Source organism: Sciurus vulgaris (genome assembly GCF_902686455.1).
Source record: "Sciurus vulgaris genome assembly, chromosome: 2".
Classification (NCBI taxonomy): Eukaryota; Metazoa; Chordata; class Mammalia; order Rodentia; family Sciuridae; genus Sciurus; species Sciurus vulgaris.
Genome location: NC_136462.1, coordinates 29,220,734 through 29,245,758, shown reverse-complemented (window position 1 = coordinate 29,245,758; position 25,025 = coordinate 29,220,734). Strand labels below are relative to the sequence as shown.

Here is a 25,025-nt window from a genome sequence, read left to right as displayed (position 1 = left end):
AGAACCATTTAAAGTGGAAATACGCTGAATCTCTCCGTGGATCTAAAACAGTTCTAGATACACTGTTTTAATCTAGAAAAACAGTTGCCCCGTGGCACGGTTTGGATATGTAGGTCCCCCAAAGATTCATGCATTGAAGTCTGGGTTCTCAATGCAGCAATGTTCAAGGTGGGCATTTTGGGTGGTTATAGGATCAGAAGGAATCTGATCTCATCAGTGGATTAATCCATTGTTGGATTAAAAATTTGATGAAATTATTGGAAGGTGGTGGAAATTGTAGGAGGTGGGGCCTAGTTGTGGGATGTAGGTCAACTGGGGCACCCCTGGAGGCATATGTCTTGTCCCTGGCCCCTTCCTCCTTCTTTTCTCTCTGCCTCACCACTTCCGTGAGTGAACAGCTTTACTCCACCAAGCCCTTCCGTCACGACATACTGCCTCAGGACAAGCCCAGAAACAATGGCGCCAGCCCACCATGGACTGAAATCTCTGACACCAAGATTAATTTTTCCTCCTCTAAGGTGATTTTCTCAGGTATTTTGTCCAAGTGACGGAAGGCTGACCAACACACCCAGATACGTAAGGATATATATGGGTATTCATTAAACATTGCTTGCAATATCAAGAAATGAAACAAATCCAAAATTCATTATCATATATAATATCAATATGGAAGTAATTTAATTAGATGTAGTATATTCATCTATTGAATTATTACTAGAGGTTGAGCATCCCTAATTCAAAAATTCAAAATCCTAAATGCTCCAAGATCTGAAAGCTTTTGAGAGCTGACATGATACCACAAGTAGAAAGTTCTACACATGAAACTTTGTTTCACATACAGAATTATTTAAAATATTGTATAAAATTACCTTCAGTCTATAAGCATAAGACATAAACAAATGATATTACACTTAGGTCTCATATCTAAACATCTAATTATGTATACTCCAAAATCTGAAATCTGAAACACTTCTGGTCCTAAGCATCTCAGATGAGGGCTATTCAATCTACTCAATGTATTCAGCAGAACTAAATCTATGTGTGTGAACATGCACACATCTCAAAAGTATATTTTTGAATGAAATCCTTTCCAAATGCCACCTACAATATGATGCCATTTATCTTTATATATTTTAAAACACATACAAAACAACCTTATGTATTGTCTATATTTTATGGTTATTGATCAAGATTCTATAGAGAAACAATTGATAGAAGTTTTTTTAATCTTTTTTTAATGGATTTATTTTTATGTGGTGCTGAGGATGGAATCCAATACCTCACACATGCTAGGCAAACACTCTACCACTGAGCTACAGCCCCAACCCTGATAAGAGATTTTATATATCTATATCTACCTACCTACCTATCTGTGTATGCATGTATGTGTTGTATACAAAATCTGTATATAATGCATAGATAATACATATATAATATACAGATTTTGCATACACATGTACATGTGTATGCATATATATGTGAACACATATGTGTTCGTGTTTCATGTATATATACACAAAACATATGCATGTATAATATCTAGATAACAATATATAGATATTATATATAATATATGGTTAATATTAATCTACATATAATTATGAACATTATACATGCATATATATCTCATTTATATATACATATATATGAGAAAGACTAATTTGTTATTGATTTATTATAAATAATTTGCTCATGCATTATACAAAGACTAAGAAGTCCCATGATCTGCCATCTGCAAGGTGGAGACTCAGGAAAGCTGGTGGTAGAGTTCTAGTTCAAGTCTGAAGACCTGAGAACCAAAGTCTCGGTCCAAAGTCAGAAGAAGACAGATGTCCTAGTCAGCAGGCAGGGAGAGAGAGCCCCCTCCTTCCCTTGGACCCTTGGCGGGTTGCATGATGCCCACCCACGCTGAGGAGGGCAATCTGCTTTTCTCCACTGATTCACATGCTGATCTCGTCCAGAAGCACCCTCACGGATACCCCCAGAAATGATGTTTAATCAATATCTGGAATCAACCATCACATACAGTAAAGCTAGCATCTATTCAGCACCTCCTATGAGCCTGGCGCTCCCCCAGGCAGTTGGCCCCGAACATCTCATTTGCATCTTAACACTACACTGTTCATTATTATTATTCATCTTTACCTTTCAGATGACAATACTGAGCCACAGCAAGGTCGAGTAATTGCCCACCAGCCACCAGGTGGGAGCATTAGGAGTGAAATCTTAGCAGTTTGGCTCCAGAACCCAGACTCTGCAGTACCAGGCTGATCACACTGAACCCTCAACAGGAGTGCTCCCCAGGGCAGGGGGTCCTCTTGAGGAGGGTGGAGAGATCAAACAGCTGCACAGGACCTGTAATGACCTATGTTTTTTTAAATGTGATTTTTTTTTTTTTACTTTTTTTTTTAGTTGTAGATGGACGCAATACCTTTATTTAATTTATTTATTATTATGTGGTGCTGAAGATGGAACCCAGGGCCTCACACGTGCTAGGCAAGCGCTGTACCACTGAGCCACAACCTGTAATACAGCAATTAGAGCCACATGGGAGCAGTGTTCCATAGCCTCTAAGGAGGGATCAGATGGAAGTTGAAGGGCACAGTGTCGGGGAGGCTTTCCTGAGGAAGCACCTTCTAGCTGAGTTACAGATGATGTGTATGTTAGTCAACAAAACTGAGGGATTGGGTGCAGGAGGGGGATGGGATTTCCTAGCAGAGGAAACAGCATGAGCAAAGGCCCTGGGGTGGGGGCACTGACATTTTTAGGAACTGAGAGAAGACAAGTGAGACAAGTGAAAAAAGAAATTAAAGAAAGAAAAAGAGATGGCATGAGAGGAACTGGAGAGCGGGCAGGGGTCAGACTTCATGGAGTCTTCCGGGCTGAGGCAAGGACGGAGTGTTTTATGCTAAGAGTAACGTGTGCGGCTGATTAAGATGAAAACTGAAAACGCTGTGGGGCACCATTGAAATCCCCGAAATTACTTGCAAGGGCTGTGTTACAAAGGTGCATGGAAAATCCAAGAGAGAGACCAAACGTTTAGATGTCCCTTTCAACGTGTGCCAATCTGAAGCTCAAGACCAGGATGAGATAGGGAGGCACTTGGAGGGAGAATGTGCCCTTGAGGGTGGTTTCAATTTTTTTGCCACTGTTGCTTTTTTTATGAAAGGAGAGAGTTCTGTAAAGACGTAGCCACAAGGATGCTCATCACAGCGCTGTAATTATGACAACAGAAAGAAGAAACTAAATATCCAATAATAGATTAATTAATCAAACTATGGCATATCCAAAAGATGCAATGCAATCAACACTTAAAATTCATTTTGTAAGCCGGGCACGCACACCTATAATCCCAGCGATTTGTGAGGCTGAGACAGGAGGATCTCAAGTTGGAGACCAGCCTCAGCAATTTAGTAAGGCCCTCAGCAACTTAATGAGATTCCATCTCAAAATAAATAATAAAATAGACTGGGGATGCAGCTCAGTGATAAGGCAACACTGGGTTCAATCCCCCGCCAAAAGCAAATTATAAAATAAAAGGTATATTTAGGTGTCTCATTTGGGTACCAAAAATTAAGTGTATGCAGCAGGATATTTCCTCTGCCTTTTTTTTCTCTTCCCTGTTTTCATCCTGATAAATCTTTTGACATAATGCCCCATAGTAAAATTTATGCCAAGGGACATGATCCTTTTTATCAAAAGGGAGGTTTCTTGGTCTTGTAGTTGCTTCATATGGGAGCACAGGAGGGTCCACCTCAGTCATTCCCCCCAGGATAGAGTTGGAAGCTGCGGGGAGAGGAGAGAGCTAAGAGAGAGAGAAAGAGCAGGAAGAAAACTTCTTGCCCCTGTCCGGGCCAATTCTGTGCCAAGCTGAAAAACAAAAGACAAACAACAACAATAACAAAAATTGCTCATTCTCTGGATTTTTGGAGAATTTGTAATAAAGATTATGAGAAAGATTTTGGGAAAAAATCAGGAGGAAAAAAAAGAAAGATTTGGGGTGGAAATATTGAAGGAAGACTTGTCCACTCATTATCTGAAACAAGGAAGACTTGTCCACTCATTATCTCAAACACTCATTACCTGCATTTACCGCTTGCTTAAGCCCCAAAAGGCTGCACTCGCAAGGCACAGCATCTCTGAGCAGAGCTGAGAATTAGTCTCATATAGCGGTCCTCCCTTAGCCTTAGGAAATAGCTTCCAACACCCCTAGTGGACGCCTGAAACTGGATAGTACCCAACCCTATGTACCAGCCCTGTGATACCACTGCAGTGGATCTGGCAACCAAGTAGCTGAATAGCTATTAAGTAACTAATGGGTGGGTAGCACATACAGTGTGGATACACTGAAAGGGATCATTCACATCTTGGGTGGGACAGAGCTGAATGGTGCAAATTTCATCACTTTACTCAGATCAGCATGCAATTTAAAACTTAGGAATTATTATCTCTGGAGTTTTCCATTTAGTATTTACCGTGTGTATGACTACAAGTAACTGAAAACTTGGCAAACAGGACTGCAGATAAGGGGGACTACTGTAGAGGCTTGGGGGAAGTGTGGAGTTCAGGGATGGGTCAACTTTTTGTTGCTTGATCTTTGGCTCTGGGAGCACAGTCACTGGATTAGGCTCTTGCCAGCTAGTTGTTTTCAGAAGCATGAGGCTGTGAGTGATTGTGTGGTTTTGGGAGCCTGGTTACTTAACCAAGTGGCCATATAAACCAGTTTTATGACGGGTACTAAGAGTTACTTGTTATCATAGCTACATAACAATCAGTCTTTCCTAAGAGGATGGGAATGTTTTATTCTCAGGGGAAAGGGAGGTGGGTGGCAGATAAATCTACATACACATAAAAATGTAAGCTCCTCAATTGGCCATGTGCAGCCCTTGCAGCTAGAGTTCATCGGGACTGGTCAGGGCTAGTCTCTAAGAAAGGATTCTATGGGCATCCAGAGCCTCCAGGATTTGGATCTGGACATCACCAGAGGCCTGCCCACTCCTCAACTTCCTGGCGAGAAGTTGTATTTCCAGCTGCTCTGGGGACAGAGGCCGGGCAGTCGGGGTAGGGGAGTGGCTCCAGGTTCACCTGCTGGGCCCCGCAGTGCATCATGACCTCTCCTGCATCATGATCTCCAAGACCCTACAGGCCCAGAACTGATGCGCGGTGACCGCATGTGAACCACATGTGGACCTGGGCCTGCCGGGCCTCCCTCCCTCGGCCCTGGGCTTCTGTGTGTGTGCACCTGGCCGGCAGCCAGCGGTCAGTCCCTGACCCTGCAGGACGCTGGGGCGGGAATTCCTCTGGCGGATTTCTCACCCTCTCAGGACTTCCTCCCAGCTTGTCTGGCAAGTGAGGAGGCTCCACAGCCTTGGGACAGGACTGTTGCACCACTCCAGGCTGAACCTCACAGCCCTGCCGGCCGCCAGGCATCCCCGTCTAAACACCAACACTGTCACTGTGGGCTGGGTGGCGTGTGAGCGCTGAGGCTCCGGTTACCATGGTGTCGATGTGGTAACTTGGGTGGCCCAGCCTGGGGGTGGGGGCTGGGCCTTAGAGGAGAGAGGAAGGGGGAGCATGGGGGGTGCACTGAGTCCAACCGGGGACAGCTTGGAGTGACCTGGCAGCGGGAATGATTCTCCAGAGCAGCAAGAGGAAGTCAGTTGGAGGCAGCACCCTGTCCCCACCACCCAACTCTGTGAGGGAGCCTCAACCTCCACTCTGCCTGCCTGGGTAAGGAGCTTTCCAGGGGGACTAGAAACACACCATCTTTCTGGCCTAGAGCCCCTGAGGTGGGGCCTCATCTGCCTCAGTCACAGCCAATGTCGGGGAGGGGAGTGCTCGGGCTTCCCTCAGGAAAGGGAAGGGTCAGGCTTCTCTAGGAAAACAGCTGCTGGGCTCGCTGCTGACAGACAGCCATCTTTCCACACTAGGGCTCTGTCCTGTCGCCGCCCAGTCTGGAGCCTTGATTTCCCACCAGAGTGTGTGGAGGGGCCTTTTCTGCTGACCCACCCGGACCCACCTCACAGATGGTCTGGCCCTCAGAGGTGGAGCTGGCTTCAGTTCCATCTCAGTTCTTATGGACACATGCTAAAATTCTGGCTCGCTTCTAGTGTTGGACAACCTGGGCCTCAGCTTCTTTACTTGTAAAATGAGGAGGTGAAAATGTGTAAATTTTCTTTCAGCCCTGAATTCCAAGACCATGTCACGCTTCTCTTTAAATAAAGAAAAAACCTCCATGCCTTCCACTACCTAGCAAAGCCCAAACTCCCTGGCACCAGTCCAGCGGAGCCCCTGAGACCCCTGTCAGTCAAGGGAGTTCCCACCTCTGAGTGTGAAAGGGTTGCCTCCATCTGGAACTGGGCTTCCCCTGGCATCTCCAAGGTGACTTCGTATTCCTCAGGCACAGCTCAGATGCCACCCAGTTCTCTTCTCTTCTCTTAGAATCTGATTTTTTTTTTTTTTTTTTTTTTTTTTTTTTTGGTGCTGGGGATTGAGCCCAGGGCCTTTCACAAGTGAGGCAAGCACAAGCACTTTCCCCCTGAGCTATAACCTGCGCCCCCGAATGACTTATGAAGTGGGCATCTTTCAAAGAAAATCAGGGCTGTCAGCCTTAGAGAGGCATAGTTGCTCTCCAAAAGCTCTTCTTTTACTCCCCATATTATCTTTTTTTTTTTTGGTACCAATAATTAAACCCAGGGGCGCTTAACCACCGAGCCAGATCCCCTGCCCTTTTTATTTTTTATTTTGAGATAGGTCTTGATAAAGTATTTAGAGTCTTGCTAACTTGCTGAGGCTGGCTTTGAACTTTCAATCCTCCTGCCTCAGCCTCCCGAGTGTTGGGATGATAGACATGCGCCACCGCACCTGGCTCTCCCCACATTATCTTATCACAGGCTCCACAGTAAAACCCCTGACTCCTTGTCCAGTTCCAGTCTTTCGTTTATTTCCCTCTCCCCACTGGCCTACCTCCTAGTCCTTAGGTCAATCAACAACCTCTCAGTTATGACCTGTTTCTTTATTTTTGCAGAATGGAATTAGCTTTAGTTGGTAGGGAAGCCTGGAAGCCTTTTTGGATTTTAATCTAGTTTTCCCCCTCACACATGAATCTACTACAAAATACCTAGTCCTAGTAGACTCAAAAAATGCTCCTGAATGAATGAATGGTCAGCGTAACCAGTCTGTGCACTGAATTCCCTACTTTTCTCTGTCTTGGTCCTTCTTCCTAGAACAATCCACTGTAATTGGTTGCCTGGATTTGTCACAGCCTTCTAAGTGATATTTGTACCTCCAGTCTTAGAGACAGAGTGATACTTCAATAATGTACCTAATGTCACCAGGTGCAGTGGTGTACAACTGTAATCCAAGAGACTCAGGAGGCTGAGGCAGGTGGATTGCCAAGTTTGAGACTAGCCTCAGCAACTTAGTGAGTCCCTAAGCAACTGAGAGAGTCTGTCAAAAAATAAATTTAAAAAAGCCCTGGGGGTGTGGCTTAGTGGTTGAATGTCCTGGGTTAAATCCCCAGTACCCCCTCCACAAATGTACTTAATGTCACTTTATTCTCCTGCTTGAGAACTTCAATTGGTTTCCCTTCATATCACAGCAAACTCACGGCAGCTCATATCTCTTCCAACCTCACCCATCATGTGCCAGCCACACTGAGATCCCTTCTGGGCCTTTACAGCAACAGTGCCCTCTTTTTGGAGTGCTCTTATCCTGATCATCACATGACGATAACATCATGCCCAAAATGTCATCTCCACAGAGAGAAGGAGTACCTTCCCCTGAATGCCATCTCTTCACCTTCCCTGCATTTCTGTTCTGGTTACCTAATGTTGCATATCAATCTGCCTCAAAGCAATTTTCTATAGTATCCCATGATTCTGTGGTTTAGGAAATCCATCAGAGCTCACTGGGAACCTCTCAGCTTTGCTCTGTGAGGTGTCGAGTCTCATCTGAGATGGCCATAATGACTGAGCATTTTTCTTTCTCTCCCCATCTCCATATGGTCAGCTTGAGCTTCCTTCCAACATGGCAACCTCAAGCTGGTTGATTGCATATATAGCTGTGTTTCAAGAGACTAAGGTGAAGTGCCAGTGTTTCTCTCTTTCTCCCCGCCCCACCCCACCTCCCTCTCGCTCAGTACTGGGGATTTAATCCAGGAACACTACCATTGAGCTACATCCCCAGCCCTTTTGTTTTACTTTTTATTTTGAGACAGGGTCTCACTAAGGACCTCAAACTTGTGATCCTCCTCTCTCAGCCTTCTAAATCCTTGGAATTATAAGCATGTGACACTGCACCTGGTGTACCAGTGCTCTTGAAAGTCAGGATGGGAATAATTTCAAAGGGAATAGGCCAGCTTGGATGCAGAGGGGGAATAGAGAGATCACCTCTGAACTAGAGTGTCAAGTCCATCCCTAATGTGCCACGACCATATTTTGGTAACCTCATTTTTCACATGGGTGACTTGTTTATTAAGCAGACAGTAAGGTACAAACTTGTTTTTGTTTTGTTTTGATTCCGTCATTGCTTCTAGGTGAATTGTGTTGATTCTCCTTTTTCTGTTCCTTAAAGCATTTTGGGCGGAACTTCTGTCTCTGTCACTTGAATTTATTGAAGATCCAGCTCCTCCCACCTGTTCCATCCAGTGTAAGGCTCTTTCCCTACCCCAGGCAGGGCCTGGATTTGGCACAGGGGTTTCATGAGGGGTGTTTTCTGCCCCTGTACCCCTCCTTCCCTTTTTCCTAGTCCCTTTCTCTTCTTTCACACACTTGCGGGGAGAGGGAAGCAGGGATTGGGGGAAGTCCTTCTCAGCTATGTCATTTCTTTGGCTGTGCAACATCTGCATGATGGGGAGGCCAACCCTCGGTGGGCCCTCTGCAGGTCCCCAGCTGCACCATCCTCTGGTGTGGGTGGTCACTTCCAGCTCCATGTCTGACACCCCCACTCAGCTCCACCCCAATCCAAACCCCACAGCCTAGAACCTATGAAGTCCCTTCTCCCCGGGCCTCCTTCTCAGGAGAACATGGGCCAAGCAGCTCAAAGACATTCACCTTCCGCTGTGTTCATCTGCCCCACAGGAGACTCCTGCTGGTCTCTCTGTCCTTCTTCCATTCTGCACAACCCAGATTCCCCATTCGGATGGCACATGGGCAAACCCAGCCCCAGGGAGAGGAGGGAAAAGGGCTGCAGCCCAGGACCAGTGACCTTGTCCCCCTCTCTCCCTTCCCCTTGCTGGTCTGCTGCTCGTGGAGACGGAGGAAGGAGAACTGGGTGATGACTACATGTAACAGAACTACTTCAGCCATCTCAGTAAATCCCGTAGGCAATGCGTCCAGCCCCAAAGCATTTCCTTTTTCTTTTTCTTTTTCCAAATAATTTCTTTGTTTTAGAATGTGTGGTCCTAGGGCTGGGGATGTAGCTCAGTGGTGGAGTGTGTACTTAGCACACACAAAGTCCTGGGTTCAATCCCCAGCACTGCAAAAATAAATAAATAAATAAAAAGAATTTGGGGTACTCGAAAGCCCTTTCTTCCTTAGCTCTGAGCCTACTCACCAACTTAAGCATATAAAGCACCACCCATACCCCTCACGCATGCTCCGGTCTGTCCCTCCATTGGAACGTGACTGTGAGGACTAGTCCTTGTGCATTTGATTCCACACTGGCTCCTCAGTGCCTGGGTGACTACAAGCCGGTGAGGCTCCCTAATGGGTGACAAGCAAATGAAAAGATCCTTTAGGACCCAAAGGATCTGAAATGGACTGCCATCTCAGGACCCGTCAGTTCCTTTTCTACCCGATCCTGCCACAGGACTTTCAGTCAAGGATGTGGGATTTGGTCTTGAACTCCAGGAGCCGCCCTGGTTTCTGTCTAGGACTCTACAGGAGGCTGTCCTGGCCTGAGTGATCTCAGGGAGCTGAGAATCTTGAAGATGCCCAGGGGCAGGGGCAGGGTCCTGGGGCTGAGCTGGAGATCTGCCCTCAGTCGGTCAAAGGCAACCAAAGCAGCTGCAGAGAAAGCACAGAGAAGCAGGAAAGTGCCTTTCTTCTGTTAAGTGTGTCCCCTGGGGCTGATCCACACCCTCCCTGTGATCACCAGCCAGGAGCACATTCTGACCAGAGTGTCCTCCAGGGACCCAGGCCGCAGTGAACAGACCGCCAAGGGCAGCTGCCTGAGAAGGGTCACTCCACCCCACCAGGCCCTCCACGGCCTCCCTCCAGTCTGAGGCAGGTCCTGTGGGTTTCAGCCTCAAATGAGGAAGTGAGGCCAAGGAGAGAATGGGGAACCCCTGGCGACCAGTACAATGACCTAGAAGGACATATACAACTGGAGGGTCAGAAGCACATGGGAGTCCAATGGTAAGTGGTTTGGACTCAAAAATAGAACAGAACATTTTTTCATGCCAGGGTACTAAGGAGGTAGGCGGAGGAAGTTGGGAAGTAAAAGGAAGAAGAAATTGGCAGAAAATCCCTGCCTCTAGCAGCCTGACCAGGTGGAGCTACTGCAGTTCAGTGCCCTGGGGTCTGGTCAGGATGTGTCTTCCCAGGCCTGAGTCCTCGGGAGCTACATTCATCGGGGGTCTAGAGGGCCAGGCACTGCGCCTGGTGTGGGATGGCTCTAGGGCAGAAAAGGACCACGCTCTTGAATTTTATGGTGTCCAGAGGGGCTAGGGCCAGGTCTCTCCCCAACTTTGAGGTAAGACTACATCTGGGAGCTCATTGTAGGGGGCCGTGTGGACCCAGGGTACTGTGGGAGTAGGCCTGAGCAAGCCCAAGGGCAGCCCTGGAACAGCCAATATAGAAAAAGTCCCCATGACCATCCAGGACACTGAGATGGGAGCCTGGGGCACTTGTCAGAATGTGTCAACATGAGTGGGCCACCTAGCTAAGGCCCTTGTGTTAGAGATGGAAAAGGAAGGCAGGAGACCAGCATCACTTGGCGAGTTGGAGACAAGGCCCTGGCCTCTGAGTCCCTGTTCCGTGTCCTCTGGCTCCATCAGTCATTTCACCTTCTTGGGCCTCTGCTTCCTCCACTGTCAAAAGGAGGAAAGAGAAAGCTTCCCGGTTGTGCTGCGACCTGGGCCGGTTTTCTAAGATGCAACACGGAGGCTCCAAGATGGCCTTGTGCTCTGCATGTTCCCTCCCTCTCGCCCATTGCTCCAGCAGACACAAACCCTGGCAGACTGTTTCCATTCTAGAATGCTTTATTCAAGAGAATCTGGCTTGGCAGTTGGCCGGCCCTGCGGGGCAGCTGGTGGGGCACAAGGGCCCTCAGGGAATCTGCTCCACTTTCCGCAGCCGCTGGGCTAGGACACAAGGCCCCTCTCCGCTGACCTCATCCCCATTTTGCTGGGCTCCTCCTTGTCCAGCCTGCTCTCTGTCCAGCCTGGGGCCCACTCTGCCTCTGTCCCTGGGAGGGGGCGGAGTGGTAGTGCCTGGGCTGGAAAAAACAATGTTCCAAAATAAGCAGGTGGCCAAGTGTGAGGGCGTGACCTTCGAGGACAGGAGTGGCAAAAGCCCCCAGGCAAGCGCTGTTCCAGGGCCTGCACATCCTGGTCTCCAGGGTGGAGAGCTGCAGCCGGAAGAGGAGGCCAGTCTGGATCCCCTCCCTCCCCCTCCTCCTCCCCATCCAGCTGGGGCTGTGGCAGCCAGAGCACGGTCCGGACCCCTGCCTCGGCCAGTATCTCCCGGAGCATACTGAACCCAGGACCAGGTTCTGGGTCCCCTCTGGGCCTGGCCTGCCCCTCGCAAGGCCACAAGTCCTGTTTCTTCCCAAGCCGAAGCTCCCACAGGTCTGTGGCTGGCTTCTTTCTTTCTCTCACGTCCTGTTTAAGGCACTGAATTCCTGAGGGTCCTGTCCCTCCTTGCCCCTTGTCCTGGAGGGAGGGAGTCATTCAACAGGGATGCAGTTGGCTAATAAATAGAGGGCAGGTACCAGCAGGGAGGTCACCAGGAGTGTGACGGTAATAAATACGCGAGCTGGGGCGGGGTCTCTCTCCTTCTGGGGTGGTTACGTCCCAGGGACAGCGTCACTGCACCTGCCAGAGACCAAACACAGACAGGTGGGGGCATCAGCACACCGCAGAGGGTGGGGGCGGACCTGGAGGGGAAGCTTGGACAGGGTGCACGGAGGGGGTGCAGTGCTCCTGGGACCCTGCTTACACACAGGCCACCAAGCAGCGGGGGCCACCCAGGTGCCCAGCCTTACGCAAGCCTGTCACAACATCCCAGGAGGAAGGTATAAGGAACTGCCTCCCTTGTGGGATGATGTTCCCTCATCTGCAAGGAGCTAAAAGGAACCCAGCTGCTCATTCGAGAGATCCAGGAGCTAAAGGAACCCAGTTGTTCATCTGAGAGACCCAGAGAGGTTAAAACACTTGCCCAAGATCAACAAAGTCACATTCGACCTCAGTCTGACTTTAAGTAATAACGCCTCCTGTTACCCTAAGACAGCAGTCTTCAAACAGGGGAACAGGTACCTTGAGATGATCATGAAGCCTGAGAAATGCTGGTTTTAAAGAAATCAATTTTCAGCCTTTATGTGTAAATGGCCTTAAGGTTGGTTGTGTGAGAAAGTGACTGAGGTCTGCTTAATGACCTTCTCCCTTTAGAAAGGACAGGATGCATCTGGCCCATTCTAAAGCGCTTTACAGCAAGGTGGAGGTATTCTGAGGACATGAAAAGACAATTTGAGATTTTGGTGTAGGTGTTGAGACCAGAAATACCTCAAAGGACTGGGTCACCAAGTCCTTTGCAAGTCAGGAGATTTCTGGTTTGGTCCTGGGGATTGAACCCAGGGGCACTCAACCCCTGCATCACACCTCCAGCCCTTTTTTGCATTTTATTTAGAGACAGGGTCTCACTGAGTTGTTTAGGGCCTCACTAACTTCCTGAGGCTGGCTTTGAACTCACCATCCTCCTGCCCCAGCCTCCGGAGCCTCTGGAGTTACCGGCAGATGCCACTGCACCCAGCAAGTTAGGCAATTTCTAAATCTTTGAACAAAATCAAAGAGCAACCTAACCCAGCTGTCGGCCGATGCAGCATCAGAAGTGATTTTCATTAGAAGATCACCCTGAGGTTTTTGGCAAATAACTCGGAAGGAGTTCCAGTAACTGAGTGGCATCCAGTCTCATTTACTTACTTATGTGAATCTGGTTTCTTCTTTTTGTCTACAGAGTGATAAACAAGAATGGAATTTATGCTGAATCCTGTCTCGGTCTGGCAGGAGGTAACATTCATCAACAGGTTCATTAACTAATTGAAAAGAGGCAGCCACATCCATCTCACTGAGATGCATCCCCCGTAAGATTGATCATACTTTTAGGTTTTACATTTATTAAAATATGATGTATTTGTGCTGTTTTGGTCAAGTGGTGCTAGCAGTAATTATTTTAGTAATTTATTCCAGGAGAAAATTTGGTTTCATGCTCACAGGATATTAAAAATAATTGAAACTCACAGACCATTTTGTGGCAGACAAATATAACAAGGTGATAAATGATTTTTTTCTTCTTCATTTTGCAGTGTGGGGATCAGACACAGTACCTCACATATACTATGCAAGCTCTCCAGCACTGAGCTAAACCCCCAGCCCAATAAAAGACTTTGGGGCATTAAAAGTATATTAGGCAGAAATTCTGTGGGGGAAGTGAAACAGAAATGAGCTGGGTATTGGCGAAATGAGCCGGAGGCTTGGGAGGCTGAGACAGGAGGATGGCAAGTTCAAAGCCAGCCTCGGCAACTTAGCGAGACCCTCAGCAACTCAGTGAGATCCTGTCTCTAAATAAAATACTTTGAAAAGGACTGGGGATGTGGCTCAGTGGTTAAGCACCCCTGGGTTCAATCCCTGTACCAAAAAAACCCAAAAACAAACAAAGAAAAACAAAAAACAGAAATGCAAAGTCCCAAGAAAATAGAAGTAATGTTAAAATGTAATTATTAAGAGGGGTTATGCACATGTTTTTTGCTGTTCAATTTTTAAAAATTAGATGATCATGAGTATTAGGGCAGCATCTTCAATAGGATATATCTGAAGAGTGAGTTCTATACTCCTCACTCTTATGTTAGATTTACACTAAAATCCTAACATTTATAGTATGCCAGAAATTATCTCCTTTGCAACTGTTTGTAATCACAGTGAAAAAGAGTCAACCCACAAAGAGCAAGAGAGTACATGAGCTTTGGAAATTCTTTCAGAAAATGCCCTAATGGAATGTTTAAAAACTGAAGTCTGGGAAATGGTGTGATGGGACGCTTTGTACCTGGGACTGCCTAGCTCAATTGATTTCACTGCCAGTTTCTGCCCACATGGATGCATGGGCTCTGGCTTTGCCAGATCCCTGTCTTTTTTTTTGGGGGGGGGGGGGGGCGGGTACCAGGGATTGAACTGGGGGGCATTTGACCACTGAGCCACATCCCCAGCCCTATTTTGTATTTTATTTAGAGACAGGGTCTCACTGAGTTGCTTAGCGCCTCACTTTTGTTGAGGCTGGTTTTGAACTCAGGATCCTCCTGCCTCAGCCTCCCAAGTCACTGGCCAAATCCCTGGATTCACAGAATGGGGTAGAGATCTCTGCTCTTGAAGGACCTGGCTCATGGGGCCAGTACTTGGCTCAGCTCCACTCCTGCAGCATGAAATGACGTCCTGTCCTGGGGCTAGGAGACCTAGGACCTGAAGGAGAACCCTGATTTACTTTGCATGTGAAATGGTTTATTTTTACTATTTACCTCACAAGTTGAGGTATTCCCTTCTCTAATCCTTCTCTCCCAGCCACACTCAACTCTGGGACTTCAGCCTGTTGTCCCTAATGTGAAGCCAAGATAGGCAAGGGGCATGGAGAGGGGAAGAGGAAGCAAAGGGGCCCTAGGGCAGAAATACAGACCTGGAAGCCAGTGGGGGCTGCACCTCCCCAGGGCTGCAGGGAGTACCCTAGCTAACTCTGTGTCATTAGAACGTAAACCATAAGCCCTTGTCTGCTTGCTGATGTGTCTGGCACATAGGAAGTGCTGGATAAGTTTGTAAAATGACCCAAGGCTTGCGTACCCCCTGCCCCATCAATTTATGCAGAGAAAAACTAGGCTCAGAAAAGTGACATCATTTGTTCAAGATCACACAGAGATTCCGGGCTAAGCCAGGGCAAGAACCAGAGGTTCCCTGATGCTTCCTGGGCCTCGGGGAAGTGCAGCCCTTATTCTGGCCCCCAAGAGTCCCTGAGCCTTGCCTTTCCCCAGGTGGGGACCACTGACCCCTGCCAGCAGGGAGGGCCCCCCATTGGGCCCAGCCTCTTGCCATCCTGGGCTCCCACTCACTCACTGATGGCAGTCTGTGGATCTCTGCTTCTCTTTCTTCCTCTTCCCCCTGCCCTTGAGTCTCCTCCTGCAATAAGCCAAAAGCATCAGGACAAAGTGGCTGGGGCCCCCATGCTAGGACAGGGGCTGGCAGGTTGGAGAATAGCCCGTGCCCCAGCCGCTTACCACTTACCTTTCTGGCTTCATCTTCTCTCGCAGAGGTCTAGGGAGAAAGGGAGAGGGGCAGGGGAGAATCAGGAGAGCAGTAATGGGGGCCCCCTGCCATCCCACCCTCTCCCCTCAGACTTCCCTAGGGTTGGTTCTGCATTTGACACTGTGGCCACTAGGGGGAAGCATGGAGCTGGTGAGGGAGCCATGGCCAGAGGCCTCTGGGCTTGGGTTCCCACCCTAGGCTCCCTGGTAACTCCCCGAAGAGAGGTACAAATTCCCCCTATTGGGGCTCCTCATCTGCATGCGTCAGCCTCTTGGCATTGAAGCTGGGGTCTTTCGAGGCTATTCTCTGTTTCTTCACTTTCTCCGTTCACTTCCTCCCCTTCCTTCCAGGGTGCATTCTGGGAATTTCCTCAAGGATGGTAAATGATGGACAAGACCATGGGCAGGGGCAAAGGTTGCTGCCAGCTAAGGCTGCCTGTCAGGGCCCAACCCCCACCCCTCCCTGGCAACAGCAGGGGCAGTGGGTGAGGGTGGTGGAGGGAGGTGAGCACATGCTGCATGGTCACCAGGCATGTCCCAGCTCTGCCTCCCAGGGCTGTGGCTGTTGGCCCAGAAGTGAGAAGAAAGGTGTTCCTGTTGCCAGGCCTGTTGGAAGGGGATGGGGCCTCAGTCTGCTCTGGGAACAGTGGGTGGAGGAAAGGGGGCAGCATGGTAACAGTCAGTTCTGGGCTGCGAGCAGGGAGGGAGTGCTGCCCTGGGTTGCTCCTGCCTTGGGAATGCCTGCCTGCACCGCCCCACGTAGTGCCATCAGAGGCACTCTGGGAACCTCACTCTCCTCATCTGCTCGTCCTGGAACAGTGGTTGCTAAGGCAAAGGAAATGTAGAAGGTGACGGTCACCATACGGCATTATACCCAGGAGAGTTCATGACTGAGCTTTTGTTATACAGCTGGCTGGGCAGAAACAGGTTGAGGCAGGGCCTCCAGTGCTGGCATGGTGAAGAGGGCCTGGAGTTTGGGCTCAGGTTCCAAGGGGGCAGCCAGAGCCCAGGCGCTAGGCAGGGCCAAGCCTAAGTGGTACTGGGACTATGGGAGAATGTGGTGATGCCCAAGAGAGGCAGCATGGAAAAGGGAGGCTTAAGATCGGGCAGGCCAGAGTTCAAATCCACCCTGCCACATTCATTAGCTGTATCTGCCTGGGTTTCCTCATCTAACGGGGGGACGGGGTGGCCACAAGAGCAGGGACCTTGTCCGCCTTGCTGGTCACTGTATCCCAAGTATCTAGGCCAGTGCCTGGCATACAGTAGGCACCTAATATACACATATGAGTAAATCGGAAAACACAATGAAATGCCTCATATGGGGCTGGGCACAGTAGGTACACAATTAAAGCTTGTCCGCCCCCTCTTCCTACCTGGGGAAGACACTGGGGCTCTGGGCCTGGCCAGTCTGGTGCCTCACCCTCTGTCCTAGTGGCACTAAGGGCAGCATCTCAGCCTGTCTCACTCTTTCTGGACCTGGATGTCAGTACCAGGCCTACTGGTCCTGGTGACACATGTTCCCAGTGCTTGGGACTCAGGCAGCAAGGCTGGTGCTGGCTGGGTTGGGCAAGGGCGAGGTGGCAGGGGGCTTCGACTTTAGAGAAACCACAGCGCCTCCTTTCTCGCGCCCCTTTCCTCCTACCAGCTCCTTCCTGCGGGTATGCAACCTGGCCGAGAACCAAGTGCAGGCTTGGGATGCCTTTGCCTCCAGGGGCCTGTGGCAGCTGCCTCCCATCTTGGAGGAGGGGAACAACATGCGCTAAAGCCCCTGCAAATCTGGGAGGGACCCAGGCTTCCCCTTCCCCTATGGCATCTCAGCAGCTGTACTCCAGCTGCTGGGATCAGCTCCCCAGGCCAAACTGGCTGGTGGGGTTAGAGAATGAAAGGCAGCTGCCCTGGGCCCATAAGCAGGGCAGCAAGTGCCACCTGCCGCAGGGCCCGGAAGCTCCACCTCTGTGCTGAGGCCACCAACTGTCCCTGAGGCCCACCCTGGGACCTACCTGCACTCGCAGCGCACGTGCTGAGAGAATTTTAACTCCACATAGGACGGTGGACCCTCAGGGGGGATCTTCAGGATCTGCAGGAAGAAAAAGGCCAATGCCTGGTGAGGGCTCAGAGCTGGGACAGGGGCTCAGGAGGGAGCACCCTGTGCTGGAGAGGCAAGCGAGGGCCTCTGGCCCGGAGTCAGGCTTCAGTCCCGGGGCCTTGGCCTGCGACCTTTTCTCTCCACATCTTTTCTTGTGGACATATTTCTGGAGAGGGGCTGAACCGTGGAGTGGGCGGCCACATGAAGAGAGCCCCTACCTGCATGGTGACATTGGTTGTCTCCACCGGCAGACAGTGCAGGTCCTCGTCACCACAGCAGCCTGTGCAGCGCTTCAGGGAGACGCAGGACGGGCTCAGTATGTACTCCATCTCACTAGGGTACTCGGTCACAATGTCCACCAGCTTCTCCAGGGCCCGGCAGTAGCTGCGGCCCCACACCTCATGGAAGGGTATCACTACAAAGGCAGGAGGGTGGGTCAGGCCAGCAGGGTGGCTCCTTGAAGCCCAGGCCTGACGCCAGAGCAGCCCACTGTGTCCTCCTCCAGGAGGCCCTCAACCCTCAGCCCCATCTGTTCTTTTGAGCTTCGGACGGGATCCCTTTGGGATGCCTGCAGGACCCTTATCTCTGCTCGAGTATAAATCGCTCAAGGTCCTGAGCTCTCAGCTCTATTCTCTGCTCAGGTGCCCATGTGTGTCCTGGTTCCCTGGAGCTTTGAGAACCGTGCCTGGCAGCTCGCCAAGTCCTCTACTCCTTCTCAAGACCAACTTGGTACTTTCTCCATCTCGGGGAGCTTGCTGAAAACCATCCTGGAGTTGCACAGGGAGGGTTGGCCTTCCCCTTAGTCCTCTGCCAGAAAGCCTACCAAGGCTCCCTCATGTCCTGCCCCACACAGTGCCAGCTCCTCTGCATCCAAGGCCACATGGAGCAATGGGGCCCAGCCTGCTTTCCACTCTGAGCCAGCAGTCAGCACACTGAGCCAGGGCACATGATGTCCTTCCCCAGGTCTGGGTTTCTGTGCTGGGTAGTGCAGGAGGAGGGTGATGTTCCTTTCTCTCTCTCGCTCTCTCTCCCCTCTCTTTTTACTTTGTGGTGCTGGGGATAGAACCCCTGGCCTCAGGCATGCTAGGCAAGTGCTCTACTGCTGAGCTACACTCCAGTCCCACCCCCTCACTTCTATCCAAGTAAAGCCCAGCCCCTGCTTCCCTCCTCCCTGCCTTCCAGTGATTCTCTAGACTCCTCCCCAGAGCACAGCCTGGCCTGGGGCTTCTCCTGCTCTCCTTTATCATTGGTGGCTCTTATCTCCTTTATAGCCAAATTGAAGCTCTGGGAAGACAGGAGTGAGGCAGAGGCACTAAACACAAGCTAAGTGACTCCTGACTGATTAGATGACAGTTCATTGAGGATTATCAGGCACATCCCTGAGTCCTGAACTGTCCTGGTTGTGGCGACTGGGATCTTTGGGGGACTGATCTGGAATCCTTCTAAAGACACTGCTCCTTTAAGGGAAGGTCTGGGGTCAGGACCCAAATAGAGGTTCCCTGGGAATGGACAGAGCCAGGACATCCAGATTCTAGTCCTGGCTCTATCCTGACGATGCAACCTTGGGGAGGTCACCTAACCTTTCTGGGTATATCAATTTCCTCAGCTGGGGAAAAAGAAGGTTGGGAAGGCGGTGGTTGCTAAGGCCTCCTTCGCTCTGACAGGCTGTGATTCACTTCGTGCACCCAGCCCGGCCTAGCCTTGAGAATCGGGCAGAGAAACCTCCCTGGGCCCGGTCATCCTGCTCCACATCTGACGGTCATCCTCAGCTGCTGGAGGAGGACAGGGGAGCTGGGTCACCTGGGAACCCTGCCGCCTTGGCGTGCAGCAGCGGCCTCTCCCAGCAGCCCCTCACTTCCTTTATGGCTTTTCCCAGGAGACAGATGGGGTCAAAGTCCATTCCACTGAGCCTATGAGGATATGAATCTCAGAAGAAAAATAAACTCCAGTAATAGTGGAGGCCCTCGAGAAAGGCTATGAGCTGGTGGAAAATACCCAAGAGCCAATATGGCCAGGTGGGTTGTCGTGGCTACCACCAACGCAGCAAACCCGCTCACCAGCGTGTCTGCTGCCCCGTCTTCCCCTGCTCTGCCTGGGGGGCACTTGGGCTGGACCAGGGGCTGGAGGGGATCCCGAGGCGCCCACACTCCCTCTTCAGGCCACTGTACACGCCCCCTGGGCCCAAGAGGGAAACAAGTCCGCTCTCCCTGTAGGCGGCCCTGCAGCTCAGGGGGAGCCTGCCTCTGCAGCACAGGGTCAGAGAGCACCTTCCTATCGCCGGCTCCATGAGCTGTGTGTTTAGTCTAAAACCTTCGTGAGCACTACACGACTCCGAACATTTAATCTCTGCCGGGGTAACATAAATAAGAGCAGAGGGATAGCCAGCCGCCCAACACAGCAGAAGGCTCCGCTTCCTGCTCTGGGACCAGCCATCAGGGAGGGGGGCAACAGCAGAGAAGGGAGCACCCCAGCCCCCTCCCATCCCATCAACAAATTCCCACCCAGCTGGGCTCTTGAGGCCATGGCCAGGTTGAGCGAAGCCCGCTCGGCCCTGACTGCAAGGAAGGAATTTCCTGTCCTCGTCCTCATACCCATCTTGGAACTTGGCATCCGCAGCACCCGGGCTCCCAAGTTCCGAGATCCTGAAATCTGCCACTTTCTGGCCCAGGTAGCGAGACTGTGTTGGAAGGGCAGAGAAAGCAGGGGGACAGGGCCTGGTTTACCTGGAAGCCACCATGCAAGAGGGCAGTTCACCTCTGGAGGCCCCTGCCTGGGTGTGCAGGAAGAACAGCATGGGCTGGGGTGAGAGGAACGGGGGAGGCTCTGGTCCCACCAGGCACCTGGCCAGGGCTGGTGTCCCCCAAGGGCTACTCCTGGAGCCGCTCCTGGGCCTCAGCTCTCTCCAGCCCTGTGGGTGCGTCTGCATCTGTTCCTAGCTTTCTATTTTATGGAGAATAGAGGACACCCAAGAAGGGACATGTTTAATACTGAAAGCGAGCTTCTGGAGAGGCCGCTGGGGAGGGGCTGCTGGGCTGGGCAGAGCTGCTGGCCACCAGCCGGAGCCCAGCAGGTGTCCTCCTCACTGCTGGGGCACACAGCCAGCCTGCAACAAGGGACACCCTGATTGTGCCTGCTCAGCCACCTAGCAGTTGGGAGGCCTGGTGCTCAGCATGCCGGTTCTGCCAGATACATTGCAACTGCCTGAGGCTTAGGCAATCCCAAGGACCTCTCTGAACCCCAGTTCTACATTTGTAAAGTATGGACAATGTGGATATTTTCCTAGTTCACAGCCCAGTGGTCAGACAGAATGACAGTAAATGCCCAACACTATGACCATGAAGAGTGATGGGAAAAATCGATGGCCAAGGACAGACCATGCTATATCTCTTGCTCCGGTGTTAGCAGGAGGTGATGTCATTTTCAGATTTTGAAAACTGGAGTCCAAAGCTCACTGCACTTCCTCAGCCACAATACAAGCTGCCTGATTGATTAGGATGATGACTGAGCTGACCTAATGAATCTATACTTTCAAACCTCCTCACCCAGCATCCTGGGAGATATACATATATCCTTGTGTATCCTCCATGAGTCAGAGAATCCTACAGTCTTAGAAAAAGAAAGAACCTTCAGTATCATGTAGTCTAATGCTCCCATTTTGCAGATGAGGAAACTGAGGCTCAGGCATCTTTGGTAGTTGTTGCCTGAACTGCACTGAAGTATCAAAATGGACATGGCATAGAGGGGTTGAGTCCCTCCCCAAATCCCAGAGAGTATAATATTGTGCCAGTTACAGAGGGCATAGCAAGGGGCGTCAGTGACATTAAGGACAACTAACTCTACCACGTGTTCAGTGGCCAACGGGTCTGGGTCTCAGTCATCAGGGTATGGCCTGAGAGTGGCTGCTGGGTGGGCAGGCAGGTAGCTGGGCGGGCAAGCCAGCAGAGGGTGTCACAGCCCACAGACGGCTATCACACTAGTGTGTGGCGTGCACGTCTCTACACGCCCCTCTCCCACAGCATGGTGGGAAGCCTCAGCAGTGGTGTGTGGCCACTCTGCACGTCTTGGAGAGGCAGGAAGGGAGGAGCGAGGCAGGGGCCTGGCATTGGCCTCCTCCTGCCTTCTGCATGTATGTCTCTCTGGCAAATGTCTCCTTGCCCTTTGAAGATTCCCTCTTGATGCAACTCGGGGCGGGGAGTGTTGGGGCCAGGGAGGGCGCGACTCATGTTATGTCTGTTTGTAATCAATGGAAAGGCCTGGTCAGATCCCTGCCGCTCCCCCAGGGCTGGGCTGCTGGGGAGGCCTTTTACCCCACCCCATCCTCTTGCTTGCCTGCCTATTGCATCCAGCTCCCAGAACCCCAGTCTGGCCCCTGGCACTCACTGCCTACCCTGCCCTCCAAGACCCCATCTGCACCCTCACCGCAAGCTGGGAAGAGGCTCCTAGCCAGCCTGAGTGTGGGGTGACTCTGGCCCAGAGTTACTACACCTCTCTATGCTGCTGGGTCACAGCGGGTAGAGTGCTCAGGTCCTGTCGACTACTTCAGCAGTAGCTTGTAGACTCTCCCCAACTTATTTTCAACTTGTACCCCACCCTGCTCGCCAATCCCATCCCATCCTCTGCTTGGGCTTGGGAGGAAAGGAGAGGGGGTTGAGCATGTGGACCCCAGTCTGGCTGCTTACCTTCCACCTCTGATGAGCTGGTCTCAGCAGACAGGGCCCGCTGCTGTGGACAGAAAGGTGCAGAGATGACGGAGGTCACCTTGGGGATCTGCGTTCTGGGGCCACATGTGATGGCAGGAGGGGAGAGTCCCGGAGCTCATCCGCACCCTCTGCACACACTCTGCCCTGTCTCAGAGCTGCCTCTTTCTACTCAGACTAAAAACCAATTGGACCCTGGGTAAGTCCCACCTCTCTCTGGCCTCAGTTTCCTCATTAGGAAAAGGGTTGGGAGGGTGGAGGCCTCCTGGGTCCTAAAGATCTTACAATCCTGTGGGGTCTTCCTTCTACCCAGCCCCCAGGCCAGCCCTGCTGGGCCCTGTACAGCCCTCCTTGGCTGGGTGCCAGAGCCCAGGGGGAGGTGATCAGCTGGTGGGAGCTGAGGGGCTGGAGCAGGCGGCGCCATGAGCTGGTGCTGCCGGTAATGTTACACCTCTGGCCAGCCCTGCAGCAGGCAGGCTGGTGGCTGGGCTGCTCAGCAGGGGACTGTCCAGCCCACCAACTCCTGGGCTGTGGCTGGGGACTCCCAGAGCAGCAGGGCAGTGCAGTGGGAAGGGAGTTCATTGGCTTTGTCAGGATTTCACTGCCCAAGCTGGCTCCCAGCCAGACTCACCCAGCTCCTGGGAAAAGGGCCCTGCTCACTTCCCCAGGCCCTGCACTCAGGACCTCCAGCCACCCACCCAGAGGAGAGGGCATAGCGGGACCCCTTGTCTCATCCCCAGCTCACCCCCGAGCCCTGGTGGGGGCAGGGCCTATCCTCCCCACCAACAGCCTCTTCAGCCAGCTTCCTCCCCACCAGGCCAGGTCAGAGGTCCTGGGGGCGCTTGGTTGGTCACTGGGGCCTCAACTCTGACCACAAGGCCAGGGAACTGCCTGGGATTAGTGGACAGATGCTTTTAGCAAAGCCACTAGGGCTCCAGGGGCCAGACAGGAAACCTCCCTTCTCCCTGTGGCTTCCCTGCCCCCACCAAGACAGCCCCCTGGAGCTGGGGACAGCCCAGCCTGAGATCTCTTCCCAGAGGACACTGGTCCAGCCTGGTCCCTAGGACATGTGTGGACATCCTAGGAGGTGCTGCTCCATGGAGCAATTCTGTGATTTCAGAGCCCCTTGCTTCCAGAGCTGGGAGGGGAAGACCAGGGGAGTCAGGCCGGGGATGGGGGATGTTCTTACCTGGGGGTGCACAGCGGGCAGCGCCAACCCAGCCAGCAGCTGCAGGAAGCAAGTGAACAGCCTCAGGGCTAGCATCTTCTCAGAAGTCCTGAGCCAGGGGGCTCCAAGGAAAAATCACCATGCTCGTCCCCCTGGGGGATTTCCTGGCACAGGAGAAGAGTTGAATGAGGGGTTGAATGAACCCCTCACTGCTGCCCGGAGGTCCCCGTTGGTGGCCCGAGCATCCTTTGGAAGCCCGGGGAGTCAGGAGCCAGCAGTAAGGCTGTGTGTGGCTGCGGTACCTGGTGAGGAGCCGCCTGGTGGGTCGAGGCGGCGTGGGGCAGGCAAGTCCTTAGGAGGGTCCTCGGGGGCCCGGTGCGACCACAAGTCGTCTCGTGGCTGGGCAGAAGTCTGAAGATGCAGTTTCCTGCTCAGACAGCAGCTCTCTTCTGGGACCAAAGCGTGTCGGCGACGCGGTTTCAAGGCTGTGCATCGGGGCGGGGCTCCAGGTCACCCCGCCCACCGCGCCTCCCGCGCGGAGGCCCGGGCGGCCGCCCAGCGCAGAGCGGGACCCGCCGGGCGGCGGCGGCGCGGAGCGGAACCTGCGGCTGGTGGACGGAGCGCTCGCGGCACAGACCCCAAGGCCCCGGCCCGCCCCAGGCCTGCCCACCCTGCGCGCACACGACCCCGCCCGGCCTTCCGGGGCCGGCCACCTGGGGCGGCGCCTCCAGGTGCGGCGCCCAAAGTCTGCCATCGAGGCTCGGGACTTTGCGTCTCCGGGGACGGCAGCGCTGGATCCCTAGGAAGGCAGCAACTTGGTCTGGCCTTGCGTGGCCATCTCACGCCATCCCCACAACCCTCGGGGGTGAAAGGATTAGTAACCCCATTTTATAGATGAAGAAACCGAGGTTGTGAGTGTGCCCCACCTGCCAAAGTTGAACGTACACGTGCACTCTTGAAAAGTGTGCGCGTGCCTCTGTTTCCGGAGAACTAGCAGAGACAAAACCCAAGCTACGTGACTCCAGAACCGTCTCTCCACCCTATCTACCACCCTCAGCCCAGCTGTGGGCGGCCCACAGGAAGCACCTCAGGGCACCTGGCTGGGGGTCCAGCCCTGCTTCCTCCTGGGGAAGAGCCTGCGTAGGCCCTCCCTGCCAGGCCAGCCCAGCAGGTGCGAAGTGGTCTAACCTGGTACCTCCTGGACCCAGGCTGAGGAAATGCTCCAGTGCAGCCGGGGGCGGGGACGTAGTGCCCAGTCTGTGTGTGCGCGTGCGCATGCACAGGCATTTGTGTGTGACTGTGAAGATACACGTCCAGGGGTGTGCCTGCTGAACGTCCTATGACACTCTATGTGGGCTGGGTCTGTGGGCATCTCCATGCGTGTGTGATTGTGTGTGTGTGTGTGTGTGTGTGTGTGTGTGTGTGTGTGTGCAGTGTCTCCAGGGATGTTGGGAAATGTGTCTGAACATGTATTTCTGTGGGATTGTGAGTCTGTATGCCCGGTGTGTCCTCTGTGTGTGAATACCTGGACAGGCTTCTATGTGTGACCATGTGTGTCAGTGGCATTTGTGTG

General features: G+C 52.1%; 1 protein-coding gene across 4 annotated transcripts; it reads right to left on the bottom strand.

Annotated features, from left to right (window-relative positions):
* Nucleotides 1–11,192: 11,192 nt before the first annotated feature.
* Nucleotides 11,193–23,934, bottom strand: PGF (placental growth factor). Of its 4 annotated transcripts, none has more exons than XM_079128067.1 (8): nt 23,755–23,934; nt 23,474–23,616; nt 22,267–22,309; nt 17,806–18,002; nt 17,502–17,578; nt 15,482–15,511; nt 15,314–15,376; nt 11,193–12,037 (listed from the first exon to the last, which is right to left on the bottom strand). In XM_079128067.1, the coding sequence occupies exons 2-8, from the start codon at nt 23,546–23,548 to the stop codon at nt 12,010–12,012; spliced, it is 513 nt and encodes a 170-aa protein (XP_078984193.1). In that variant the 5' UTR covers nt 23,549–23,616; nt 23,755–23,934; the 3' UTR covers nt 11,193–12,009. The 4 variants fall into 4 exon arrangements, with proteins under 4 accessions (XP_078984193.1, XP_078984195.1, XP_078984194.1 ...); XM_079128069.1 differs by having other exon boundaries at nt 22,267–22,306; XM_079128068.1 differs by having other exon boundaries at nt 23,474–23,934.
* Nucleotides 23,935–25,025: the final 1,091 nt, after the last annotated feature.

Excerpts from the sequence above, each read along its gene's own strand:
- PGF (XM_079128068.1), bottom strand. The coding sequence starts at position 23,548 with ATGCTAGCCCTGAGGCTGTTCACTTGCTTCCTGCAGCTGCTGGCTGGG. Across the intron at positions 17,579-17,805 it reads CAACCAATGTCACCATGCAG|ATCCTGAAGATCCCCCCTGA; the intron begins GTAGGGGCTCTC and ends TTCTTCCTGCAG. Across the intron at positions 15,377-15,481 it reads GAGAAGATGAAGCCAGAAAG|GAGGAGACTCAAGGGCAGGG; the intron begins GTAAGTGGTAAG and ends GGCTTATTGCAG.